The sequence below is a fragment of the Manacus candei genome, unplaced genomic scaffold, assembly GCF_025592945.1.
Source record: "Manacus candei isolate 608988 ecotype Guabito, Panama unplaced genomic scaffold, ASM2559294v1 h1tg000035l, whole genome shotgun sequence".
Classification (NCBI taxonomy): domain Eukaryota; kingdom Metazoa; phylum Chordata; class Aves; order Passeriformes; family Pipridae; genus Manacus; species Manacus candei.
In genome coordinates this window covers 407,429-432,599 of record NW_026138083.1, presented here as the reverse complement: position 1 = coordinate 432,599, position 25,171 = coordinate 407,429, and the positions used below count along the sequence as shown (strand labels likewise).

Sequence of the window (25,171 nt, the reverse complement as noted above, 5' to 3'; positions counted from 1 at the left end):
AAGGAAGTGCCTGTATCCAAACACCTGTAACTTGAAGAGTATCGTTCCACACAGGAATCCAGAAACGCAGAATAAACAGATTCTCACTGCCACTCTTTATACGTTTATGGATTTGGAAGGAGCCTTAAAGTTCACATAAATGGGCAAAAAAGATTCTATTTCTCACTGTATCAAATATGGTCTGAATTCCCAGGCACTGCCTGGCTCCAGTGCAGGATACAAGGATAATCCACGTGGTCTCCAGATGGTTTTGCTGCTCCTACACACCAGAATGGAAGTGACCTCTGAATAAGATCACCTTTCTACCTGGGGCCAGGGACCTCTTGGATTTTGACCTTGTTCCTCCCTTCTCCTCCTCAGGCCATCTGTCAAGGCTCTCTTTTTATTCCAGTTACACTTGATCTTTGGAGTCTGCTCCAGCCTAAACAATCCTATAACTCTTGTTGTCCCCACTGCTGGGCAAGGCCTGGGACACCCGAGGCAGGTCTGGGGGTGGCTGGGATGGGATGGACAGTGACAGAACTGCTGCACAACCCAGGCTGGGCAGCACCACAAGCACCTGGCCAGCCAAGGCTCTCCAAAGTACAGAAAATATAGCACACCATCAATTACTTACCCATAGAATTAATTCAAAACATGCAACTAAAATGAAATTCCAAGAGCAATAAAACCCTGTAAAAACTTGAGTAATTTACAATCTTCCTCTTCCTTCACAAGCAGTATCCCAAGGGAAAAGCTGGGGTGGGGTTTTCTATTATCAGAACTTCACTACTGCAAAACAATTAACTAGTAGAGCCAATCTGCTACTGAGCTATCGAACCTCAAAAAAACTAAACTAACGAAGGGGTAACAGAATGTGACTGTATTCTGTTTGTGGGGTGGATAATGGACACACACCTCCTGAAAAGGGAACACTGCACTGAGTGCTCCAAGTCCCCACATGGCATGCTGCTCCATGGGGGACACAGCACGAGGCTACGCTCCGAGGTGCAGATGGCAATTCCTACAGACTGACCCCATGACAGTCAGTGGGGCTCCACATAAACCCACTCATCTCCCTGCACATTAACTGTAGGAACACAACTCTTTTCATTTTTTTTCTATTTTTTAATATCTTTCACCAGTACCATAGTCTTAAAAAAGCTAAAGAAACCCTCCAAAAACCAGTATCTTACCAACATAAAATACAGAGAAACTCCCCTACTGCAAGCACACACAATGAACTGCAAATGTGTGACTCACACATGGTACAAACCCAAGAGTGACAGGATCTAGACAAGTTACCAGCAAGGACCCTAAATATCAAAGCTTAGTGCGCTGAGTTCTGGTGCACACAACTGAGACATCTCATATTCTAAAAGCCAGATGGAGAGAGGAACTCCAAAACTGATGGTTAAGCAAAGTATCAGTTGACAGCTGCTTTCCCCCCCTCTATAAGCAAGAGAAGAGGGAATAGAGATTACCCTAATCTCCTCTCCCTCCCCCAGAACATGTTGCTAGGCAGGTGGCTGGGGACAACTCTCACAGATGAGTCTCTAAGGGCTCCACTGGCCGTTACTATGGATGCCAGCCAAGCACAGAGGTGAACGCAGAGCGAAAGGCAAAGCATATTCTGCAAACAGAAATTAGCTGACCCAGAATCTACTGAAGGACAGCACTGAAGTATGAATATCACCAGGTACTGTGTAATTTAAGAGGAAAAACAGTTTTCTAGATAGCTTTCTAATAATAAAAGAACTAAAGTAGTTCGGTATTTGCAACAAACCACAGAAATCCCAGAAAAGATGGTATCTCTTATTAGGAATACTGGTATAGCCTAAGTAACAGTTCCAGTCACATAAAAGTCACATTCCATTGACAATATCCAATGGCCACCAAAAGAAAATACAATTTAAACAAATATAGTTGGAATCAAGACATACAGAAAGATTTTAAACACCTTGGAATTAATTAACCATTGAGATAGCATGAAAAGCTTTGTAACACTGAAATGTCCAGAACTACAGCAGGATGGTGTGAAGTGTTAAAGGTCAGGCCTCAGGCTTTTTTCTTAAACTGCTCAGAAGTCAAGCAACAGGATATCATGAGCATAGACTACAACTATGGCATATATAAACTAGAGGAGCATAAGCTGCAGGTTTCCTCAGAACCATTTTGTAGAGTTAAATATGTGCAATAAAACATTTGTCAGAATCCAGCCTGAGCTGGCAGCATGAACCAGCCCATAAACAAAAAGGTGTGGCTTTACCAGGCAGAGATATGAGCTATGCCCAGTGTGCAATTACCAGTACAGAGCCCCCCCATCCACACGTGATGGTGCTCCAGGAATGCACATATCCCTAAGTTTCACTTTCCACTACAGGTACCAGAAATGCTAATTTAATCACAACTCTGCTACATAGCCACAAAGCAACACTTACATTTAGAACACGAAAACACAACTCCAGAATAAATCAATCAAATAAAATCATTGCTCCATAATACATTGCCCTAGCTGCACTCTCCTCACTGTGAAGAGAAAAACAAGTGACTCCATGTGATAGATACAGGTTCTATTTCAACCACACTACAGGGAAGCACTCCCACAGTACCCACACAGAGAACCCCCAAGCCCCTGAGCCAGAAACCCAGCATTTCCCACGTCCTGCACACAAGGCTGGCACAGCAGAGCATTGTTTCAGCACAGACAGCAGGATTCACATGGCAGGAAAAACCAAGCCTGGCAATGGTCAATATACAGGTAGAGATAACAGGCAAGGCTGTTGGGAAAGGCATGTCTCTGCTTGGTGAGCAGCAGGCTGAGAGAAAGGAGAAAGTAACCCAGTCTCACTGTTGTAATGGTATTTATGACTGGGATCCCACCTCAGGAGCAAGGAGCTGTTAAAGGCACACTGCGTGGGCATAACAAGTCTCTGCTCCAGTCTGTGGCCATCAAAACAGATGATGCAATGGAGGGAGAAAAGTGTTACCCCCACGATTTTCTTAAGCTCCCTCAGCAAGGCTGAGGAGGCTGCTCCCCTGAAACATACCCAGACAAAGGTATGGAGCACTTCCACAGAAAAAAACATGGAAGAGAATTACTCTTCATGTCTGAATGACTACTGGAACTAAGGATTCTCAGTTCTTATTTAACTCTTTCAGATAACAGGCCTTCCTACCAGGCTTTGCTCAACTGCTCAGCATATGACATAAGAGAAAATTAAAATTAAAAATAAGTTGGAAGAGGTTTCAAGAAACCTGGAAACTGCACACACTGCATCTCCAGCAGATCACAGAATAAACGTCACCAGCAAACTAGTTTTACAAGAAATACAATTGATCTTGCCATGAAGTAGAACGAAACCAGCATAATCCTAAAACTACTTAGGTTATGACAGGAAACCATAGCAGTAGAACTAGGGTATGGATGCTGCAAAGCAGAAGAGAACACTCCTCCCACTCCCCCAGGACGTGCCCCCAGCAGCAGAAGCTGCAGTACCTGGCCTGGCGCACGTGCAGCCGTGGGTGACAGCGGTGCCGGGGGCACATGAGCAGGGTGAACTTCTTACCCACGGCTGACCCTACAGCAGGCGGCATCACTGCAAAGACACCCCTCAGGCCTGGCTCTGTGGATGACAGAAACCCGTCAGAGGCAGGGAAAATTCATTATGCAAGCTTTAGCAGTGATCAGCAGAACTGTTTGAGGAAAACAGTTTCAAACTTGAGATCTGGAGCACTTTGCCATCTGTGGTTTAAGCCAAGCAATGGAGCTAAAATGATAGCACTATAAACATGAGAGAATTGTCAATGGAGTCATCTAATTAATCCAGCATTCCAAACCTGAATAACCTTCAGAGCAATCAGAAATTGGTAGAATTAAATCCCTATGAAAATACTGCAGCCAATTCTCTATGCCACTGGAGAATCTGTCAGGACTTGTGATGCTGAAGGGAAGCTGATATTTGTTGCTGGTTGGGCTTGACAAAGCCCTTCATTCAGCTCCTGTTTTCCATAGCTGAGGCACCACTGCAGAGTCTTTTAGCATGTCTTGGAACTATATGCCTAGAAACCTAGAAAAGGTTCCAGCTCACTTCTGGAGAAGTCCAAGCAAGAAATCAGGCATTAAATGCATGCTTAGTTTATTAGTCTGAATTCAGGACTGAAACTCCAAGCCAGGTGCTGTTCTTCGATTAAGATGTGCTTTTATCTTTGTACCTCTGTTTTAAAAGAAATAATCTGAGTTTCCTTCCATGCCTCCAGCAGCCCCTCTGAGCCTCACTAGAGTGTCCTCTCCCCATCTGTACTTGCTTGGCTAAGCAAGACGAAGTGCCCAATTTCAATCTCTTGGCTCTGTTCAACCAGAAACCTTCACAAAACTTGCAGGAATTGATCTTAATCCTGTTTGATGTCCCGTTTCTGGCAAATTTAAAGACTGCAGGAAATGGACACACTGCTGAATGGCTGCTGGAGTGAGCACAGAACCACAGACACCTCCTGCACAAGGGATCCTCACAGGAGGATACTTTCAGATTGTGTTTTCCACATGGTTAGAAACTGATAAATGTTCTCAATATTAAAAAACCCACCATAAAACTCACAGTGTCTATTAATGAGATTGAAATTGTATTAAATTCCTACCTAAATTTTCCTCAGTTGGTATGAAGAGAAGTATAAACTGCAGTTCTGGTAGTAAGATGAAAGCTCTCCTGGACAAATGACACAAATTTATTCAATCTTTCATCATTGCACCCATCAATGACAGACAGCAGCTAGTCTTTTAATATAAATCTTTTTTTCTCTCCAGTGTCTCTAATCTTCCTCCATGAGTCCATGTGGCTCAAAAATTAAAACATTTCTGACAAATTAGATCAAATAAAATTCATCTGGGCATTTTTTACTGTTTTTTCCTACTTTATTTCTCTCTAATTTCCTAATCCTTAGATTTCAAATATCTTCCTTTTTATATCAGTTCCCCATTGGTGAACTATTAAAGATGCCAGACCTCTGCTGGCAGATCTGACCTGGCATCTGGATGAGATGACTTGATGTGACAAACTGTCAATTCAACAGCAGCACCAAGTGCAGTTCCCTGTTTATGCAGCAGACTCTGGGCTACACCAAATAACCTGAGCAAACACAGCAACACATTGTGCTGCTGTACTGTAGTCTGCAGCCTTACCATGTAATCTGTGGCTAACAAACTATCCATAAGTTACCTGGGAACAGGTGTATCCCATGAACATCTACGACTTTCTAAGTTTCCTGCTCACTCCCATGCTTTGGCTTTTACAAGTGGAAACGTAGTTAAAAGAAAAATCACTCTGCCTTGCAAGTGCAGTACTATTTCTGTGGGAAATGACAGCAAACCTGACCAGGGCGTGAGAAGTGTGCTCGGAACTGCCACAGCTTGGTTTCTGAGCCACTGTGCACTGAGTAACACAAGGTGATGTGTTACAGCTTCTGAGCCTTCAGAGATGTTCCATTCTGATGCACTGTAAACCTGAAGGCACTGGTAAATCCCACAGCCTCTCCAAGCGATGGCAGGAGTGCACCTGCTTCACCACAGCTACTTGGGAACTCACCTCACAGTTTCCCGGGAACATCCAGCTGCATGTCCTTCCTTTGCCACAAAGAGATGCATGAACAGTGTGTTCAAGGGCTACAAGACAAGGAATGGAAGTCTACACCATGCAGCTAACATTCATTACATCAACCCAAGCATTAATATATGCTTTTATTTCCAGTGTATATGATCTGCACTCAAAGTGAGCAGCTTCATGAAATAACTTCAAAGCATGTGTGGATAAATTTATGTGATATTGAAAATACTTTTAATAATTTTGTGCTTCTGCAACATTTTTACTTTACACTCAGTTTACTATTGTTGGACTGCAATATACACTGGACATTTCATAATAAGCAGTATTAATTATAGACTGAAAACATTTAACCACAATAATTAGCAACTAAATCTTAACATTTAACATTTGGCTGATAAAGACATTCTTTTTAGGTTTAAAAAAAAAAACAAACACAAAGCTCACTTCCCATAATTCTAAAATATTTTTTAAGGTAGTAAGAAAAATTACAGATTTTAAGACTATATCATTAGACATATTTAAATACTCAGGCAGAAACAGGGCAGACTAGCAGACACTTTTATCCTATATGCCTCCAGTTAACCTGGAAAACCCCTGTGCTGGAGTGGCAAGGGCTATTAATTCAGCTCTTCTCCTGCATGCTAGTGTGCTGGGTCACTGAAGGTCCACCTGTAGAAAAAATATTTCTACGAAGAATATTTTAAGTGGGAAAACCTGAGGTCTTCTGAATAGTTTACTATTCAACTAAAATGTCATGGCTAGAGTCACCAATAAACTTCAGCAACTTCAGAGCAAGAAAAATATCAACAGAAGTTGCAGTACACAGACCAGCACAACGACAACAGGCTATTGTAACAAACACCTAAAGCCATCTCTAAACATCAGGCTTTTTGTTTGTTTCTCAAAAGCAAAAGGAAGAAAAAATATTTTGTTGTTGAGGTCTAAGAGGAGGCCCAGGAAGTCAGGTTTGGACTGTCACTGTTTCTGAATAGCACTGGTAACCAGACAGTCCTGTAAAGCATCTCCACTAATCCAATTCTGCACAAGTCAGTTCCCAGATTAGACCTTCGATCTATCTTATTTCTGTGCTTGAGGAAAAAGACTTGCCAACTAGACTTTGCAGAAATCTTACGTTCAGATGACCTCGGTTTTGTAAAGCACACCTGCAAGTTAAACTGACAATCTCACCAAGTTATACCCTAGAAAAGGTTCAGTTGTTCTGCCAGTGCAGAAGCATAAAAAACAGACTGAATCTTCTGTACCTCTTCTGGAAAACAGTCCCCATTCTAGCAAAGTAAGATCCCTGCTCCCTGTCAGTGTTTCAAAGAGCCTTTTGCTCCTATTTACTTAGGAGTATCCATTTATTTTTCTGTCTTTTCTCTGTTTGCCCCTGCACTTGCAGTCAGCTGTGGCTTTGCCGCCTCAGACCGTGTGGAACAGGCTGCCTGAGGCAGAGCCGGCAGCACAGAGCCCCCGCACAGCTGCACCTTGATGAAGTGGCTGTGCCTGCACCTTGCCTGGGCACAAAGTGCTGCTCAAGAGACAAAGAAAGCCCATTACAAGGAAATTTGACATCTTTTTTCTACACTCCCCTGGGCTGCAATGACTGTTTCTTTTAAGAGCACACAGCATTTTCAAATACAACTGCTGTATCTGTCACTTTATCTGCAAGCCATTGCTTAACATCAACACACTGAGAACTGATGAGTGCCCTAGACATTACTGCAGTACTGCCAACACCTTGTTATGCCATGTGCTGCCCACCTTTTAAGTGCTTGGGGTTAACATTTTCCATATTTTCTCAGGACCTAGTTCCCAGCTAGACTGAATGATGGGCAGCATTTGAATCCTAAACTTCTAAGGGCCTGTTTCCAGCCCGTAAGTCTGAAGAGAAATTCATCCACTTGCCCAAGGAGCCTGTGTGAAAGCTGCCATCACAGAGCAGAGAGCAGCAGTCTCCACACCAGCACCAAGATGCCCACATCAACACGAGAATTTCTTATGGAATCAGATCAGCACCTCTTGCAGCCTAAAGGCCTCAGGTCTACCAAAAACACATCTTTAATGCCCATGTATATTTTTCATACCTAAGCCTTAAATGAAAATTATAAGTCACACAATTTACTTACAGTGCACTTATGGTTAGTGTAGTTTTTATGCAGGAATGGTTCCCAGTTAGCCTGATCAGTGATATTCCAATTTGGATAGTCCAGAAAGGCAGCATGGGCTATAACCTCATTCTTCTCATTGCAGAGGGTCAAAGCAAGATTTGATTTTTCTCTATGAAAGCAATTGAATTGTGCAGAAGTTGAAGAAACTCTACATAGAAAAGCATCTGACAGAATTCAGCCTGCTAGAACAGTAAAATTAGCCATGTTCAAAAGGGTTCCCAGAATCAGGCCTCCAAACCTCATCACCCACATCTTAACTTGACATTATTGCTTCAGTTCCAGACAGAATGTTCCAACATAACACTTGACATGATTTTTCAGATCCTCAATCATCGTGAATTTGAGATGCAAGACTTAAATGCTCCCTCTTCTCTGTACGTTTTCTCAAACATTGACTTGTTCCCCAAATAGCTGTTACCCAAGATTTTTGCCATTAGGTAGGAAAAACCTAAAGTGACCCATAAGCATTCCCCACAGATTGTCTGCTGTTCATCCCTGCACAGAAAGAGGAAGCACACAAGGTTCATCATGAGCTCCAGGGATGGAGGTGGGGTAAGAGAACATGACTACAATCCCCATCTCCTCTGAGGACATTGCTGTGCAAGCAGCCAGGAGACAGAGACCAAACCTCCCAGAACACTGGGTATCAGGGACACAAAAAGAGGTGGCACACAAACATTTTACAGCAGGCAGATGCTGCCTCCCACAGCAGAATACAGAGGGGCAAAAGATAACCCACTCCTTTGGCTAACGGGAAAATGGAAGAGAAGGAAAAGTGATTGACATACACAGGAACAGAAATTAGAAGAGTTATGGCCTCGTAGCAATTAAAACTCCTCCACTTCTGTTCCTCCCCAACAGGCAAAAGCATTCTGGGAGATGGAGCAGGCAGCAGACACTGGAATCTGAGGGTTTCACCAGGAGTTAGCCAACAGTATTTCCTCTGAATTTTTATAAGAGACTAGTATAGATAAATCACGTCCACCACACTGACAGCAGTGACCCAGGTTTGCCCAGTCATGTGTGTGACAGATGGAAGTAGATTTTCTTTCACTTTCCAGGAATAGCAGAAAAAAAAAAAAATCATACCACCCAACATAGGTTCAGAATGTTTTCTTGCCATTTTAAATGTGACTTAATTGCCTGAAGTATCCTGCAAGAAAGGTAATGTCCTAGAATACCATTACTTACAAAAGGAACATGACATCAACCCTTCCAAAGACACCTTCTGTAGCAGTGCTGAAGAGGCTGATGATGTCCAGAACATCGTGTGATTCTGTTCTTCGGACACTGACCCCTCCTGTGTTTCTCCTTGAGGAAGTTATTGTGTCCATCTTACAGGCTGCAACAAGAGCAAACACCAGCATTGCTGCTCTGGGGATCCCACTGCAATCCACTGACCAGAGTCGCTTCAGATGGATTCCTCTAAGAACTCCTAAGTGGTGCAATTCCTATGGATTTAGGTGCCTGGTTCCTGTACACCACACAGATATATACTGCCTGCACATACACACAGCATGCAGGCACTGCACACATGGAAATGCAGGAGGCAATCATCCCTACTGCCTGGATCCTACACAGGAAATAAACGGCTTTAGTAGGTTACAGTTGCTTTTACATTTATTCACTTATGGGCATTTGCAGGGTAGCCATCAGAACAGTGCCTTCAGCCTGCAGGCTGGGACAATCAGCTGGGGACAATCAGGGTAACAATTAAACAGCAGCTTCAGGTGACTTAATTGTCCAAAAGTGCACCTCAAATTTCTTTTAAAGTCAACACCAGTGCTTAAATTTCGAAAGGAATTGAAAGTTCTATGACCTTTCTGCCCAGAAGAAAACCGTTTGTTTGTGGTTCCACGTTCACAGGTGCCAGGTGTAAGAGATTTATTGATCTGCCCGGCAACTTCAGAACACACAGGGGCAGCAGATACTCAAGCAACTTGTAATTGGGCAGCAGATACTCAAACCACCTGCGAGCGGGCAGCAGATACTCAAAACAGATACTCAAACCACCTGTGAGCGGGCAGCAGATACTCAAACCACCTGTGAGCATCCCCTCAGTTCTAACACCTTTCAGCTGGGTCTGCTCAATACTGCAGCCCACTGCGATACAATTAATAATTAGGCATGTGAAATAAAGTGACCAAACAATAGCTTACTGCAGTTTCTAAAATATACACGTAAAATATAGCATCACGAACTCAAAAAAAAGTTTAAATGAGCAACGCACCAAGACCAGCAGAGCATTTTCACCAACCTGCCAAACACAGGAGCCACTTCTAACAGTGGCTCCAAACCCAGGCATGATGCCCAATTTTTAGGCACCACAGATCCCAACCGAAACGGAGGAACAAAAGAAACCCCGAATTTCATACTTTTTAAGTACAGAGAAAGTCACATGCACTGCTACATCTTCCACAGACAAACAAGACATTTAGGTGCCAGCACAGGTCTCAGCCACACCAACATACACTTGCAAAGAGGTCCTGGGACCAACCTGAAGCAAGACATCCTATGCAGATATGGTGCCAATTCCATATATAAAAACACACTGGAGGTTTTTTTTAGACTGTCATTGATGAATTGAAATACAGCACTAAGATCATCTCAACTCCGGAAAACAGTTTGCCGCGTTCGCAGACGAAGTCGTTTAACTCAATGCATGGAAAAAAATACCACCCGCTTCAACGCGAGCTCCCCCGAACACTCACGCAAGCCCTGAGTGAGGGAAAGCAGCATTTACACAGTAAAAACCGTACCATTTTCACGAGGAAACGCGCTGTTCCTACAGCAGCTCCTGCACTGCCCCCCCGGAGCGGCACCCCAGGGAGACCCGGCGGCGAAGAACCGCCCGCCCGCCCCGCTCGGACACTGCTCGAGCACCGGGGACATCCCCGCGCCCCGCTCCTGCTCCTTCTGGCTCAAAACGCACGGAGCGCGCACGTACCTCGGCTGGGCGAGCGGGGATGCTCCTGCGGGACACGGGACCTCCGGCGGCTCCTGCGGGACACCCGGCGGCGTTAGGGCGGGATGGGGCGCCCGGCCCCGCCTCCGGGGCGGAGCGGGCCAGCCCCCGGCACACGCCCAGCAGCGGGCGGGGCGAGCACCCGGGCGGTACCGCGGGCGCTGGACGGACACCGGCACGGCGCCGTTCCGGGGACCCGGGCGGGAGGGACCCGGCACCCCCCTCAGGAGCCAGACCCCTCAGCCGCGAGCGCTCCCCCTCAGCCGCGAGCGCTCCCCCTCAGCCGCGAGCGCTCCCCCTCAGCCGCGAGACCCCCGGGCGCGAGCGCTCCATGCCCCGGGCGCGAGCGCTCCATGCCCCGGGCGCGTGTCTCCCCCCAGCGCCCGCCGAGCCGCCAGGGGGCGCCCCGCGGGGCACGGACACCACGCGCGACACCTTCACCCCCGTGCACTCACCTGCCCCGTGCCCGGAGCGGAGCGGCCACGGGCGGACACGCGGACTGGCGCGAGGGACGGACCGACCGAGCCCTGGAACAGACGCACCCACGGACGGACCCGGGGACCGCCCACCGCCGCCCCGGGACGCGCCGCCGGTTGCCGCGGCAACGACGCTCGGGCGGTGCTGCGTGAGGTCAGGGGTGGCGGGGCGGGGCCGGGCCGCGGCGCGGCGGCAAGATGGCGTCTACGGCGGCCGGGAAGCAGCGCATCCCCAAAGTGGCGAAGGTGGGTGGGCGGCGGCACCCCCGCAGCCCCCCGGGGCCCGCGGACCCCGGCACGGAGCCGCCCGGGACCGGGCCATGCGGGTCGCGAGGTCCCCGGCGCCGCATTCGGCGAACACCGCGCCTGGCGAGGCACCGGAGGAAACCGGCAACGGGGAGCTTGGCGGGTTCGCGTAGGGCAATGTGAACCGAGCGCCCCTTCCGCTTACCTTGCAGGTGAAAAATAAAGCACCCGCCGAGGTTCAGATCACAGCGGAGCAGCTTCTGAGAGAGGCCAAGGAGAGGGAACTCGAGCTTCTCCCGCCGCCTCCGCAGCAGAAGATCACAGATGTTGAAGAGCTAAATGACTATAAACTCAGGAAAAGAAAGGTACAGTAAAATAACAAAGCTAATCTCGACCCTTAGGTAAAGCACTAAAACTCTACTATTTTCAACTTAGACAAGAGGTAGTTTGTATTCCTTGTGGACTTTCCAGGCAAGCACCCATTCTTTAGAAACCGTAACTGCTTCATGCTACTTTTGTGCAAGACCTGCAGGTTAAACCCGTGTTGTTTAACGTGGAATTCGGTAGCAGACATCTCCCCTGTGCCCATGTTTGGAACACTTAAACGGTTGTTACATCTATGGGTTACAGGCACTTCCTGCATTACCACCAGCATCTGGCCAGGCAGCATAAGACAATCGTGGTTCAGTTTGTTGCTTGAGTAAGATATTTCAGGTATCAGGTTGCAGGAACTCAAGTTTAGTCCTGTAGGACCATTCTACACTTCTAGCTGCTTTGCCCAACAATTTTTACCGTGCTGTTTTAAGTATGATCCGTTATCACTTCTGTACAGGTGTAAGACATTGGGCATTCATTCCTGTAATAATAATAATACCCCATAAGGCATTTGTAGTACTGGTCTGCAGAAGGATTTCTTACTCACAGGTATAATTCTCTCCCCAGACTTTTGAAGACAACATAAGAAAGAACAGGACTGTTATCAGTAACTGGATCAAGTACGCACAATGGGAGGAGAGCCTGAAGGAGATCCAGAGGTAACCAGGATGCAGCTGCAGGCAGCTCCTACAAACCTTTTCAGGCCCACGTTGCCAAACATCAGGGTCCTGGAGGCACATTATACCTGCAGCATACTCGTGTTTTGCAGAGCCCGGTCCATCTACGAGCGCGCCCTGGACGTGGACTACAGGAACGTCACGCTATGGCTCAAGTACGCCGAGATGGAGATGAAGAACCGCCAGGTGAACCACGCCCGCAACATCTGGGACCGGGCCATCACCACCCTGCCCAGGGTCAACCAGTTCTGGTACGTTGGCAGAGCCCAGAGCAGCTCTTCTGCCTCCAGAGACTGCACGTCGTTTGTCTGCTCTGGGATCGTGCCAGAGTGCCTTGTTTCCTGTTTCTCCAAGTCCTCAGGCTAGTCTGAAAACAGAGGAAGGCTAAAGTTTTGGAGTGGTTTTGTATTTTTTTTAAGTGGCCAGAGCATTGGGAGAGAAGGATGTTTGTGTGCTTGCATGCTGCCAGTCACAACTGTGTCTACAGGCATTTCTGGGGTGGAGGGGGATAGATGAAGAAACCTCAGGGATGCTGTTGCAAAGCACTCCAAAACTCCTTGAGTTGCTGTGTTCACTATGCAATTGTAGATGCTCAATCTTCTTTCCCAAGGTACAAGTACACTTACATGGAGGAGATGCTGGGCAATGTTGCTGGGTCACGTCAGGTGTTCGAACGCTGGATGGAGTGGCAGCCAGAGGAGCAAGCCTGGCATTCCTACATCAACTTCGAGCTGAGATACAAGGAGGTGGACAGGGCACGAAGCATTTATGAGAGATATATCCTTTTCTGTGCCTTGGAACACCCACCCAAGTTCAGTCCTGCATTCTTCCTTTTGTTAGTTATTCCATCTCTGGCAGTATCTCTGTGCTCCTCTTCACTGTGGGGTGCTGAGAACAAGCCACCACACCAAGAGCCAGCAGCAGGTATTAAGTGTTTAGGGAAAGCCATCGAATTCAGTGAAGTGGCTGTAGGCCCTGCCACAACATCTATATTTAATTTTGCTCGTGCACCCAGCTTTTTTGCAGTCATTTGTTTCAGACTTCTCCTCGCCCTTTATCCGGTTTTTAATCCCTTTTCAAGTTCTCAGTAAGGCACGTCCTTGCATAAACCCACCTTGGGAGCGGTTTGGCGCAGCCCTTGAGCCCGTAGTCACCGGGGGGAGCACAGCTGGAGGGGCCCCGTTCAGGCAGCGGCGTTTCCTTAACCGAGCTGCACTCGTGATCGTGCACCCCGACGTGAAGAACTGGATCAAGTACGCGCGCTTCGAGGAGAAGCACAGCTACTTCGCCCACGCCAGGAAGGTGTACGAGAGGGCCGTGGAGTTCTTCGGGGAGGAGCACATGGACGAGCACCTCTACGTGGCTTTCGCCAAGTTCGAGGAGAACCAGAAAGAGGTAAGGTCTTCTCGGTAACACATCAGACTAATGGCAAGGTTTTTCCTTGAATATCAAACCCCAAAGCCATTTCACCACAGTGCTTGTGGTTTTCATCACCTTATGATAAACTGTTAGTCTGAGTTTTTTTGCCTGCCCTCTAGTTGCCTTTTGGTGACATCAGGAAGGTGCGTTCTAAGCAAGGTGGGCATCAAATCTGCCAAGCCTGAGAGCAGCAGCATCGGACCAAGCATATATCCACAAGTCTATGAGGGTCCAAGAGGTTGTAGGCCTGCTTGATAAAAAACTGAACTGGCCTGAATGTTTTTCCACTGACAAGCCTCTGTTAAGTTCCCAGGCTGGTAAGGAATAAAAAAAGGTTCTGTGAACCCCAAACCCACACCTCTTAATTATGGTTTAAATATTCTAAACCTGTAAATGAAAAAGAGATGGTGGGGGCTGACATTTACAGATTTCCCTCCCCCTCTAAAGTTTACTCTTTAGGGAGATCTGCATTAGTCCTGTTCTAAAATAATCGCTTACATAGAGATGTTCCATGATTCTGTAGTCTATTAAATATTGCCAAAAGCTCGTTAAGAAACTGTGGGGTAGGACTGAAACTGCCTTGTAAATATTATTCAAATGATATTTAATGTTTTCAGTTTGAAAGAGTAAGGGTGATCTACAAGTATGCCCTGGATAGAATTCCAAAGCAGGATGCCCAGAATCTCTTCAAGAATTACACCATTTTTGAGAAGAAGTTTGGAGACAGGAGGGGAATTGAAGACATCATTGTCAGCAAGAGGAGATTCCAGTATGAAGAGGAGGTGAAGGTATGTGTTACAGGTACCCCCCAGGCTCATTGTGCATCCAGCTGCTGCTTCAGGTACAGTAGTGTCTTGTGATGTGAAGGCTGATGAGTTTTACATTATCCTTGATAGTCAAAAAAAAGAGAATACCAAGACAACATTCATTTTGGAGGCTGAATTCTATCTGTGGAGAAGAGAATGATATTTGCACTCACTGCTTTTTTGTTTCTGCTTTCTAATGTAGACTGTGAAGGCAAAGTTTCTGATTGAACTCAGAGCTTGGTACCCTTTGAAGCGACCTGAGGGCATAATGCAGTTTAGCTTGTAACTTACTACTCCAGTTATGGGGTGACCATTCCAGGACACCTCACCTGTGTCCAGGTAGCTTTTTAGGAGGAAACAGCTGTGCCTCTCCTGTCTGCTGTTCACTGAACACTGCACATTTCACCACACCCTCATCCCTTCTCACACTTCATTTAGAAAAATATTTGTAGGCACAATAAAAACAAAACTCACTTTAACCCAGAAGCTCTAATGTGGGCATCCCCAAGACTGGCAGCGTTCGTTAATGCTCCAATGACCTATTTCAAAGCAGAAATTCCGAGTAAAACTTAAGCAAAGGAACAGGGTCTGTTACTTGTGGTGACTGAAGCTTCTTCCCTGTTTCCCTGCTCCCATCCTCCTGGAAGGCAAACCCCCACAATTACGACGCGTGGTTCGACTACCTGAGGCTGGTGGAGAGCGACGCGGACGCCGAGACCGTGCGGGAGGTGTACGAGAGAGCCATCGCCAACGTGCCCCCCATCCAGGAGAAGAGGCACTGGAAGAGGTACATCTACCTCTGGATCAACTACGCCCTGTACGAAGAGCTGGAGGCAAAGGCAAGTAGTAAGAACTCAGGTTTTGTTGTTTTTTTTTTCTTTCTTTCACGAGTATTTTCCGTATATTAAACAGCTACTGGTATTTTAATAGGAAAGCTGAGAACTAAATATGCTATGTTTCACTACTTTTGTGCAGCAAGCTACATGATTTACTATTTAAGTATATGGGATTTTTCCCCTTTCAGTTTTCCCTCTTATGCATGGGGGGTAAAAAAAAACCAAACAAAACAAAACCAACAAATCCAAACTTGTTTCACCCCAATTCATCCAGGAAGATGCTGATAATAAATGCAGAAGTGGGTATTTCTAGCCCCATCTGAACTGTACTGTTACCCGAACTTGTGAAATAGCTCTATATTTAGGAAAACATTTGTGAAGCACCCACATTGCTGCTGTATCGGCCTTCGAGGCTATGCAAATATTTCTTCTGTTACCGATCATGCACCATTAGAGCTACTTTAAGTGGAGAACACTATTTGGTGTCTATTAAAGGAAAACAGACTAATTGTTTTCCCTCTTAGAAGGGGGACACTCCTGGTTTTATTGTCTGCTTCTTAGTATTGATTCTTGCTTTCAGAAGGCTGAGTCTTCTGATTATTACCTTTGAATTGTGCATACCAAGTAGATAAGTATATTTACATCTTAAGTATTCATGATTCTAACCAGTTTGACTTAAAAAATACTGTTCTGCAGTTTTACAAGCGTTGTAGGATTCAGAATACGGTGTAATCCTAGCAGTAAACAAAGCACTTAATGGTGCCTGTTCTTACAGGATGCAGAGCGAACCAGACAGGTGTACCAGGCTTGCCTTGAGCTCCTGCCCCACAAAAAGGTATGGCTCCTCCAGCACTTCGGGGTCAGTTTGGGGTTAAAGTTTCCCAGATAATATCTTTTAGTTTTCTTCCCCTGCCCCTAGATTCAAGTGTGTAAACAGCTGCAAATATCTGCTAACACATTCACCAAGGCTGCACTCAGAACTTTAAGTACCCCTTCCAGTTTCTCAAAACGTCCATCTTCCAAAGTGAATAGGGTTTTTTTCAAGCTAAGATCACTGTAATTTGTATCACAGTGGGAAACAGCAGCACAAGCACAATGGCAGATTCCCCCACACAGATGAAACAAAGGGGCTTCTACACTACTTTAAATTTATTATTAAATAGTTTCTAAGAAGCTAAAATTGCACATAGTCAAAAGATAGAGAAAACCACTTAGTTGGTCTTTACTTACATGGCTTCCTCCTCAGGCTGCTCCAAGCTGAGTCACTTGCAGCCTCTACAGAATACTAGGTGCTCTGCTTTGCTGGGGTTACCACCTTTTATAGCAGCTGCACCTAATGGCCTGCACGGTCCCACCCGAGGAGCTGCATTTGGTAAAACATCTTTCAGGTGTGTCCTCCCCGTTACAATTGGCCTGCAGAGCTGATTTTCGAGGGGTTTTGTGGGGTTTTCTTTGCTAGTGAGCTTTAACTAAAATATCCGCGGGGCCAAACCCTTACAGCTATCACTCTGCATTGCCTTGGAACACCAGAAAATCTTAGTTCGTGATCTTTCTTTTCCAGTTTGTCATTATTTGCGTCACCTGAGTGTCAGGTGTGTAGATTAGGATTAATCTGTAATCATTAACAGCTGTTAAGTGGTTCGTTGATGGCTGATATGTTACCAGTTGATGATTGGTTAACGAACTCTTTTCTCTCTTTATAAAGACTCCCTCCTTGCTATTTTTGCTTTCAGCAGAGATGGCGGATGTTGCCCTGTCCTAGCGAGGTTGTTTTGGGTAATGGACTCTCAGCATTTTAGCATCAAAACACTGAGCTCAAACGAGACTAAATATAGTAATAATAACATTTTTGTATAGATGGAGTGCTTGGGGTTTTTTAAAGGGTGTTTGCAGTATGTTTTACTGAACTTCCAGCCTAAGTATTACATTCTTCTTTTTCTTCCAGTTTACATTTGCCAAAATGTGGCTGCTTTATGCACAGTTTGAAATACGACAGAAGAACCTCCCCCTTGCCAGAAGGGCTTTGGTAAGCTTTTGTTAGTGCCCTAATTGACTTTGCTAACTAACAGTGACACAGGAATAGCATTAGGAGATCTTAAATTGTCCTTTATAAATTGCTGGTTTAATCCACTTAAATAAAGCATCCGAGGAGTCTGCAGGGACCAGCATTTACTGTCGTGTATGATTTAAAAAGAAAGGCAGCTTGCTATGATGAATTAGCCGCGGGCAGAAATGACAAAGCACTCCTCTGAATGCAGAGCACCCCCATCAGCTTAGTGCCATTACAAGTTGCTAACTGCTGCCGATTCGTTACAGTGATACATTCTAAAAAGCTTTTTAGATAAAGAAAAGGTTTGACTCGTAGAAATTAGGACCTGTCGAACAGAGTGTGTGAGTCTCAGGCTGCTGAGAGAAGCAATCACAGGGATTTTGGGCAGGCTCAGAAACTGCTGAGCAGGTTCACTGTGTGAATGTCAGCAAGTCAGGGGACTGCGGGGTGTGTTTTGGCACCAAGACCTTTTGAAATAAACTTCCTTTCCTCTCAGCTCAGATATTCTTAAACTCAGGGATTTGGGGAGAAAGCCATAATTGGTAACAGTTGAGGTGATTTGACTTTAAAGAGCAAACTAATGGGGTTTCAGCCAAAACAGTGATGGAGGGTACATGGAGAAGAACTGGGCATATTTTGAAACAGCAATGGCCTTTGCAGAGCTGGAGGGCCATAACAGGGACCAAAGTGATATTCCCAAGTGGTGGATCCCTCTGTTTTTAATAAGTTCCAAGGTAATAAATGTGTAGGAACATTGTACAGGAGAGCTGTAGTAGAAGAGTTTGATCTCCAGTTGCTTCACTCACGTTGGCCTGAGGGAACAGAGGCTATGCTGCTTAATAAATAATGCTTATCCCTGCAAGTGGCTCCAAGGTGAAGTTTGCTACAGCTTGTCTCAGGTGTGCCTGTTCTTAACTCTTGTTTTAAAAGATTCCCAAACTAAGAACCAGAAACTGCTTTCTCACAGCTTGCCTTAGGACAGACAGTTTTCTCCAGAGTCTGAGGCATATCAGAAGGAAAACTATTAAACTTTTTAAAGACATTATTCTCTACCTGTCCATTGCTATCAGCCAGCAGGCAGGGAGGGGGAACCATTCTCTGTGTGAGGGGGAGCAGTGTGGGGCCAGGAGACAAGTTTGGTTTGGTATCATTTGTTTTGTAAGATACTTGGGAACAGTTTACCTGACAGACTGGTACAGACTGGTACTGTGCTTCCTTCAGCTGTTGGTGCAGGATGAAGTGCTCAGCTGAGCCAGGGTAAGTTCCAACTCACACTCTATGGGGGATCCATGTTCTGTGAAAGTGTAACAAGTGAGGACATCATCTACTTCCTGAGTTCTTGGTGTCTGTGGATGCACATTCGTTCTGCAAACACTGGCTGGATTTCCTGCTGGCCCTGAATGGAGTCTGAAGAAACAAGCTGTGCAAAAAACGAGTTGTGGCTCTAATATTGAAAAGTAAAGAAGCATTTAGAAAATACAGTGGGGTTTATTTGCCTGCAGTATCATTAAGGGTCTTTTTCCTTAACAGGGAACGTCCATAGGTAAATGCCCAAAAAACAAACTGTTCAAAGGTTACATCGAGCTGGAGCTGCAGCTGCGAGAATTCGACCGCTGCCGGAAGCTGTATGAGAAATTCCTGGAGTTCGCCCCGGAGAACTGCACCTCGTGGATTAAGTTTGCTGAGCTGGAGACCATCCTGGGGGACATCGACCGGGCCCGGGCCATCTACGAGCTGGCCATCGGGCAGCCCCGGCTGGACATGCCCGAGGTGAGGGGGAGGGCTCAGCACCCGGGCCAGGTGTGAAGTGTTTGCTGCAGAGTGGCTGATGAACGTGTAAATGAAACACCAGCTCAGACACAACCACGGCCTGGCACTCCTTAATTCAGCATCTGTTTCTTGGCAGGGCCATAAACCCCCTGACAAAGCTAAATGGGTTGTGTGCACAGGGTGGGGTGCTGCTCAGCCCTGATCCCAGCCTGTGCTCTCAGTTAATGCTCTGATCTCAAACTTTTCTCAGGGAAATTTCACCTTTATCCATGCTCTTCCCCCCCCCATTGTCTCAGTGTGCTCTGAATGAACGTGATGAAAGGCTTCTCTGTTGCAGGTTCTTTGGAAATCCTACATTGACTTTGAGATTGAGCAAGAGGAGTATGAGAAAACCAGGAACCTCTACCGCCGGTTGCTTCAGCGGACACAACACGTCAAGGTGTGTGTGGGCACCCAGGACACAGAGCTGGTCCTGAACGTGGCCCACGGGGCAGAGGAAGCCTGGGCTGCCTGGGTTCAAATCAACCCAAGTTCAGTCCCGTGCCTGTGCTGGGAAGGGGGGAAAGAAGTTTCTGAATTCCATACAGCAGCAGGCGCATCTCAGGTGAAAGCAGCTTTTCCAAGCAGCCCTCTTCCTGCTGAACCACCTTGGGATTTTAGTTGAAAAATCTTCGGAAGGAAAAAATAGCTGTGATTTTTCTGGCATCGCTTGGTGCTCTCACTGACTAAATGCACACAGATTTCTCATGGCCTGAAACAGCCACAAGAAATGTATCCACGTGGCTCTCCTGAGCGTCCTGCCTGGCTGAAACAGGCGAATCTCACGAGTGTGAAGCAAGCAGGGATTTTCTAGGCTGGTGGGAAAAAAGTGCTTTAGACTTGCCTTGGTGTTGGGTTGGGGTTTTTTTGGGCTGCTTTGTTATTTTTTAGGGTTGTTTCAGGCGGGGTGTCCGTGCTGTGCCCACAGGTGTGGATCAGCTTTGGGTGGATGTTTCAGGCGGGGTGTCCATGCTGTGCCCACAGGTGTGGATCAGCTTTGGGGTGGGTGTTTCAGGCGGGGTGTCCGTGCTGTGCCCACAGGTGTGGATCAGCTTTGGGTGGGTGTTTCAGGCGAGGTGTCTGTGCTGTGCCTGTAGGTGTGGATCAGCTTTGGGTGGGTGTTTCAGGCGAGGTGTCTGTGCTGTGCCCACAGGTGTGGATCAGCTTTGGGTGGGTGTTTGAGGCAGGGTGTCCATGCTGTGCCCACAGGTGTGGATCAGCTTTGGGTGGGTGTTTGAGGCAGGGTGTCCGTGCTGTGCCCGCAGGTGTGGATCAGCTTTGGGGTGGGTGTTTCAGGCAGGGTGTCTGTGCTGTGCCCGCAGGTGTGGATCAGCTTTGGGGTGGGTGTTTCAGGCAGGGTGTCCGTGCTGTGCCCACAGGTGTGGATCAGCTTTAGGTGGGTGTTTGAGGCAGGGTGTCCATGCTGTGCCCACAGGTGTGGATCAGCTTTGCACAGTTCGAGCTGTCGGCGGGCAGGGAGGAGCGGCTGCAGCGCTGCCGGCAGGTCTACGAGGAGGCCAACAAGGCCATGCGCAGCTGCGAGGAGAAGGAGGAGAGGGTCATGCTGCTGGAGTCCTGGAGGAGCTTCGAGGAGGAGTTCGGCTCTGACAGCACCAAGGAGAGGATAGATAAACTCATGCCTGAGAAAATAAAGAAGAGGAGAAAACTGCAGGCTGAGGATGGGGTAAGGAAAAAGCGATGCCAGCTGTGGGTCCTTGGTGCCTTTGTGGAGTCGTTTTCTCTTATTTCTCTTTCTTATTAGAAGTGCCTCCTAAAGCCAGCGTTAACATGCGAATTAAACTTTGCTTTGTGGTGTTTTTTTCCCTAGTCTGATGCTGGCTGGGAGGAATACTATGACTATATTTTCCCAGAAGATACTGCCAATCAGCCTAACCTCAAACTCTTGGCGATGGCAAAGCTCTGGAAGAAGCAGCAGCAGGAGAGCGAAGCTGCAGCCGTGGATCCTGACAAGGACATCGATGAAAGCCAGACTTAACACCTTACCTGTCCCCACCCCTTCCCTGGGGCATTGTACAGTATTTTCATTGGTGATAAATAAATGTATTTAGAGACTTTTACTATTACTGACTTGAGATGGGTTTTGTGTGGAAAACAAACGCTGTATTGGAGTCGATTCCCTTTAATACACTTGTTGGTTTCCAGCAGTTAAAGGAGAGGTCCTGGGACCAGTGCAGGGGTCTGCAGCCCTCACCAGTGACCTGAGAACTGGGTGGCAGTTCTCACTTGGAGCACAAGGCCCCCTGTCCCCAGTCTGTCTGGGGTGCCAGGATCAGCCACATCTGTGCAAGGCTCTGCTCCAGCCGGTGAGTCCTCCCTGCCTGGGTCTGTCCCAGGTTTATTCATCCTGAGAACTGGGCTGGCCATTAAAAACTGCACTGCTGGTGGGGACAGCTGGGGCTGTTGGTGTCCTCACACCTCATCTCCTCACTGTGGGCACGTGGCTCTTGCTCCCCCTCCCCTGTCCCACCCCCACTCACCCCACATGAGCCTCTGGAATAACATGTGCCTCTGGAATAACATGTACCTCTCATCTCTGAGTGTTTCTGCTGCCTCACCTAGCCCATTACATTGTAAATCTCATTTCTTTTTTCCCCTCTTTCTCCAATCCCTCCCTCTGCTCTGGGCCCCATTGCTTTTCACACTTCCTTTCGACATTTCCCTCTACCCAATTCCCTGTCTTTGCTTTTCCGTTTCATTTTATTGAATTTTTTACGGAGTTTTCAGAGGTGGTAAGGTGGTTTTCTTGTGTATATTCTGATGGGAGTTTTTTTGGTGGGTTTTTGTGGAGGGGTTTTTTGTTTCATTTTTATTCTAGGAGCATTGCATTTTCCCAGGCATTCCTTACTTTGTTGAAGGTGGAACGTTGCCTTTTTATACCAACTTTGCTGTGTATTCTCTCAGTTGCTGATATCATCTCTCTTAATGAGACCAATGGTGAGATTGTCAGCAGGGATTCAGGTGAGCATCATGCCTGTGTTTGTACGTGGAGCTTCAGCAGCTCTCCAGAAAGCAGCAGGGGCACAGGGCAGTGTCTCACAGGGCAAGAACCATCGTTGTTCGAGTTGAAAACCCAAACACTTGGATTTTCAAGCCAGGTTGATTATTGTGGGGTTGTTGTTTCTAAGTACAGAGTTTGGATTTTTTTTTTTTTTGCCTTGTTTTTGAAACACCTGTGGGGAGTGATCTGGACTGACACCCTGAATGCTGCATTTCCAGTGGTGAAACTGTTCCCCCTTGGCTGCCCCATCCCTGGAAGTGTCCAGGGCCGGGTTGGACAGGGCTTGGAACAACCTGGGCTAGTGGCAGGTGTCCCTGCCTGTGGCAGGGGGTGGGACTGGGTGGGCTTTGAGGTCCCTTCCAATCCAGACCATGCTGGGGTTCTGTCTGTGCTTTGTGTCCTGCTGTTTGGTTCCTGGCAGCCTCTGTCCCCTCTGGGCTCGTGCTCTGCAGTAGGTGTTGAGATATTTCTGCCTGTTTGATTTATGTCTGTTTGCCTCACTCCTGCAGAGCTGCAGGTTCTCATGTTTAAGTTATGAAGCTCCAGTGCCCTCCTGGCCTGCCTGGATTTATCACCAGGCTGGGTGGAAGAGAAACATTCCTGCTGGAAAGGCTCCTGGCATGAGGGGTGGGGAGGAGAGGAGAGACACCCCCCTGGAGAAATAGCCCCCTGCCATGCCCAGGTTAAACCCTGGGGTAACCTGATGTGTTGGGGGCTTTGGGGGTATGGAATGCCTTTAAATCTTGCAAAATTCAGATTTCCAGGTGGAAGAGGGAACACTGAGCAGTGGGTTCATGCCGTGGAAAGGTGATCAGCTCAGCTGGTACCTGGCAGAGGAGGATCCACAGGGAAAGGCGATGGAAAGATGCTGGGATTTAGGATGCATTTGTTCTGGGACAGCTAATTAAAACCAGTCTTGCTCATGGAATTGCTTGTTTAAGAGAGGGCTGACTCCATCATGCAGTCAGGAGTAAATAGGTTTTGCAGTCTGGAGCTTGTTGTGTGGCACAACTGAAACTGTCTGTCCCTGTCTCTGACCAACTGAGCAACAGTTGCTGCTGTATTGGAGTCTGGAAATTATTGAGTTCACAGGCTGCAGGCTGCTCTTCCGTTTTTAGGGAGCATTTCTTCTTATTTCTTGACTCTCAGTTCTGCACACTGTCTTTTGTGAAGTTGCTTTTACCTGCTTTTACTAAAATATCCCTCTTCATGGGGGATTTATAGTGTTTGTGCCTCCATTCCCCTTCTGTAGATACCATCAGTCAATAACATGCTGCACTTGAAAGAAGATAAACACATGTCTGTGCTTGGAAGTTGTGTTCTATTAGTGCATGGTTTATCTGCTGCTGTGAGAGCTCAAAAGCAAGATAAATGTGAGGACCACATATGGAAAATATTCCTCCTCAGAGGGAGCTGAGCCTTGTGCGGGTGGGAGGTGAGGGGCTGTGGCTGAGGGGTTCTGGTGCTGCAGGACTGGGGTTTGGTGCCCAGGGGCAGTTTGGGGTGTTTCTCCCTACATGTGCCAGGTGGGATTTTATGCAGAACCTTCAGGCTCTGTGGGTTTTGTGGTGAGCTGCCTGTGGTGCACAGCTGGGCATGGTTTGCTGTGGGCAAGGCACCATGCCCACACCCTCTGCTTTCCTCTGGGCTGCCTTATGCCCACATCCCATCAGGGGGCTGGGATCCAGCACTGTAACCCTGAGGAACGTTATCGGGAACTCCCTTTCCGGGTGGGAATATCAGTGAGAGAAGAGAGTTTGGAAAGAACTGATCAGAATTGCTCTTATCAGAATCAACTCCCCCCGAAGATTATTGGTGAAGTTTTAAAAACCAAACCATGCTCACCACAGGCAGAGCCACGGTGGGAACGGGGAGCGTGTGGCCGAAGCACGTGAGGTTACAGCACTTTGGAATTGAAGCTGTATAAACCACCAGGCTGTAAACACTGGGAGGCTGGTGGTTCTGCTGCCTTAAATAGAAGAGGTATTTGGCTTTGGAGCTGGTTTGCCTTTACCTCCAGCCCCTGCTCTGTATCCTCTGGTGCTGCCGTGACCCTGACAGCACGGTGTCCATCAACTGTGCTCCTGCTCTGCCCCTCTGGACCCCATGGCATTGGCACGGGGAGACCTTGGCCTCAGCCCTGGTGGGAGTCACAGGCATAAGGGTGGGCAAATCCCTGGGGGATACAGCAGTCACACTTCTCCAGGGAAAGAGTAAGAGTAGGGGCTCAGCAGTGACGTGGCTGCAGGAGTCACGCTGGCAGTAACCTCCTACTGAATAGAAATACGGAAAAATCCGAGGTACTTCATGGGGATGTGAGCAAACTGGCTGAATGTGTAACATCTGTACAGGCAAGTTCAGTACAGCATAGGCTGGAGTGGTGTCTTGGCTGTGGCTGGGGTGGAATTCCCAAGAAGTCATCTTCCAGGGAGGGGTAGATCAGGGATTTCTTTTCGCTCTTGGTTGTCATGCAGAAAATGTAACACTTGTGTTAATGGTGTGCAGCAGCTTTGCTGTTCCCAGCCTTACTCTGTGAGGTGGGTTTAGAGGATGCCTTTTGGGAGCTGGGTGTATCTGTTTGGATAGTGTTGGAAAACACCGATTTTCACGGAGAAAGGAAGGCCCAGAGCCAGCAGCTATGGGATGGAACTGGGAGCTAGAGGCTGTAGCAAATGTCCTGCTCTCTCCATGGAGCTCCATGTACTGCTGAGGTAAGGTTGGCTCTGCCCAGGATGCTTTTTGT

The 25,171-nt window shown here is 47.2% G+C and overlaps 2 protein-coding genes across 5 annotated transcripts in view; one reads left to right on the top strand and one right to left on the bottom strand.

Moving 5' to 3' along the window:
• The window catches only part of CFAP61 (cilia and flagella associated protein 61), a 96,175-nt gene extending 84,872 nt beyond the window's left edge, over positions 1-11,303 (bottom strand). Inside the window, exons 1-7 of one of the 4 annotated variants that reach the window (XM_051792916.1) lie at positions 11,171-11,303; positions 10,698-10,750; positions 8,942-9,092; positions 7,709-7,859; positions 5,562-5,638; positions 4,618-4,685; positions 3,479-3,605 (exon numbers count right to left, since the gene is read on the bottom strand). In XM_051792916.1, the coding sequence (XP_051648876.1) occupies positions 3,479-3,605; positions 4,618-4,685; positions 5,562-5,638; positions 7,709-7,859; positions 8,942-9,084 (566 nt within the window). In that variant the 5' untranslated portion in view covers positions 9,085-9,092; positions 10,698-10,750; positions 11,171-11,303. The other 3 variants (XM_051792915.1, XM_051792913.1, XM_051792914.1) reach the window with 3 other exon arrangements.
• Positions 11,304-11,308: 5 nt separating this feature from the next.
• CRNKL1 (crooked neck pre-mRNA splicing factor 1) lies at positions 11,309-21,497 on the top strand. The gene is made up of 14 exons (XM_051792918.1): positions 11,309-11,437; positions 11,650-11,802; positions 12,380-12,471; positions 12,582-12,740; positions 13,100-13,266; positions 13,706-13,884; positions 14,526-14,696; positions 15,362-15,553; positions 16,326-16,385; positions 17,496-17,576; positions 19,131-19,370; positions 19,708-19,809; positions 20,845-21,093; positions 21,238-21,497. The coding sequence occupies exons 1-14, from the start codon at positions 11,390-11,392 to the stop codon at positions 21,403-21,405; spliced, it is 2,061 nt and encodes a 686-aa protein (XP_051648878.1). The 5' UTR covers positions 11,309-11,389; the 3' UTR covers positions 21,406-21,497.
• Positions 21,498-25,171: the final 3,674 nt, after the last annotated feature.

What these genes read in the sequence shown, in the direction of transcription:
- CRNKL1 (XM_051792918.1), top strand. Translation starts at nt 11,390, where the DNA reads ATGGCGTCTACGGCGGCCGGGAAGCAGCGCATCCCCAAAGTGGCGAAG. An exon ending in GCATCCCCAAAGTGGCGAAG is followed by an intron (nt 11,438 to 11,649) that starts GTGGGTGGGCGG and finishes CTTACCTTGCAG; the next exon opens with GTGAAAAATAAAGCACCCGC. An exon ending in ACGAAGAGCTGGAGGCAAAG is followed by an intron (nt 15,554 to 16,325) that starts GCAAGTAGTAAG and finishes CTGTTCTTACAG; the next exon opens with GATGCAGAGCGAACCAGACA.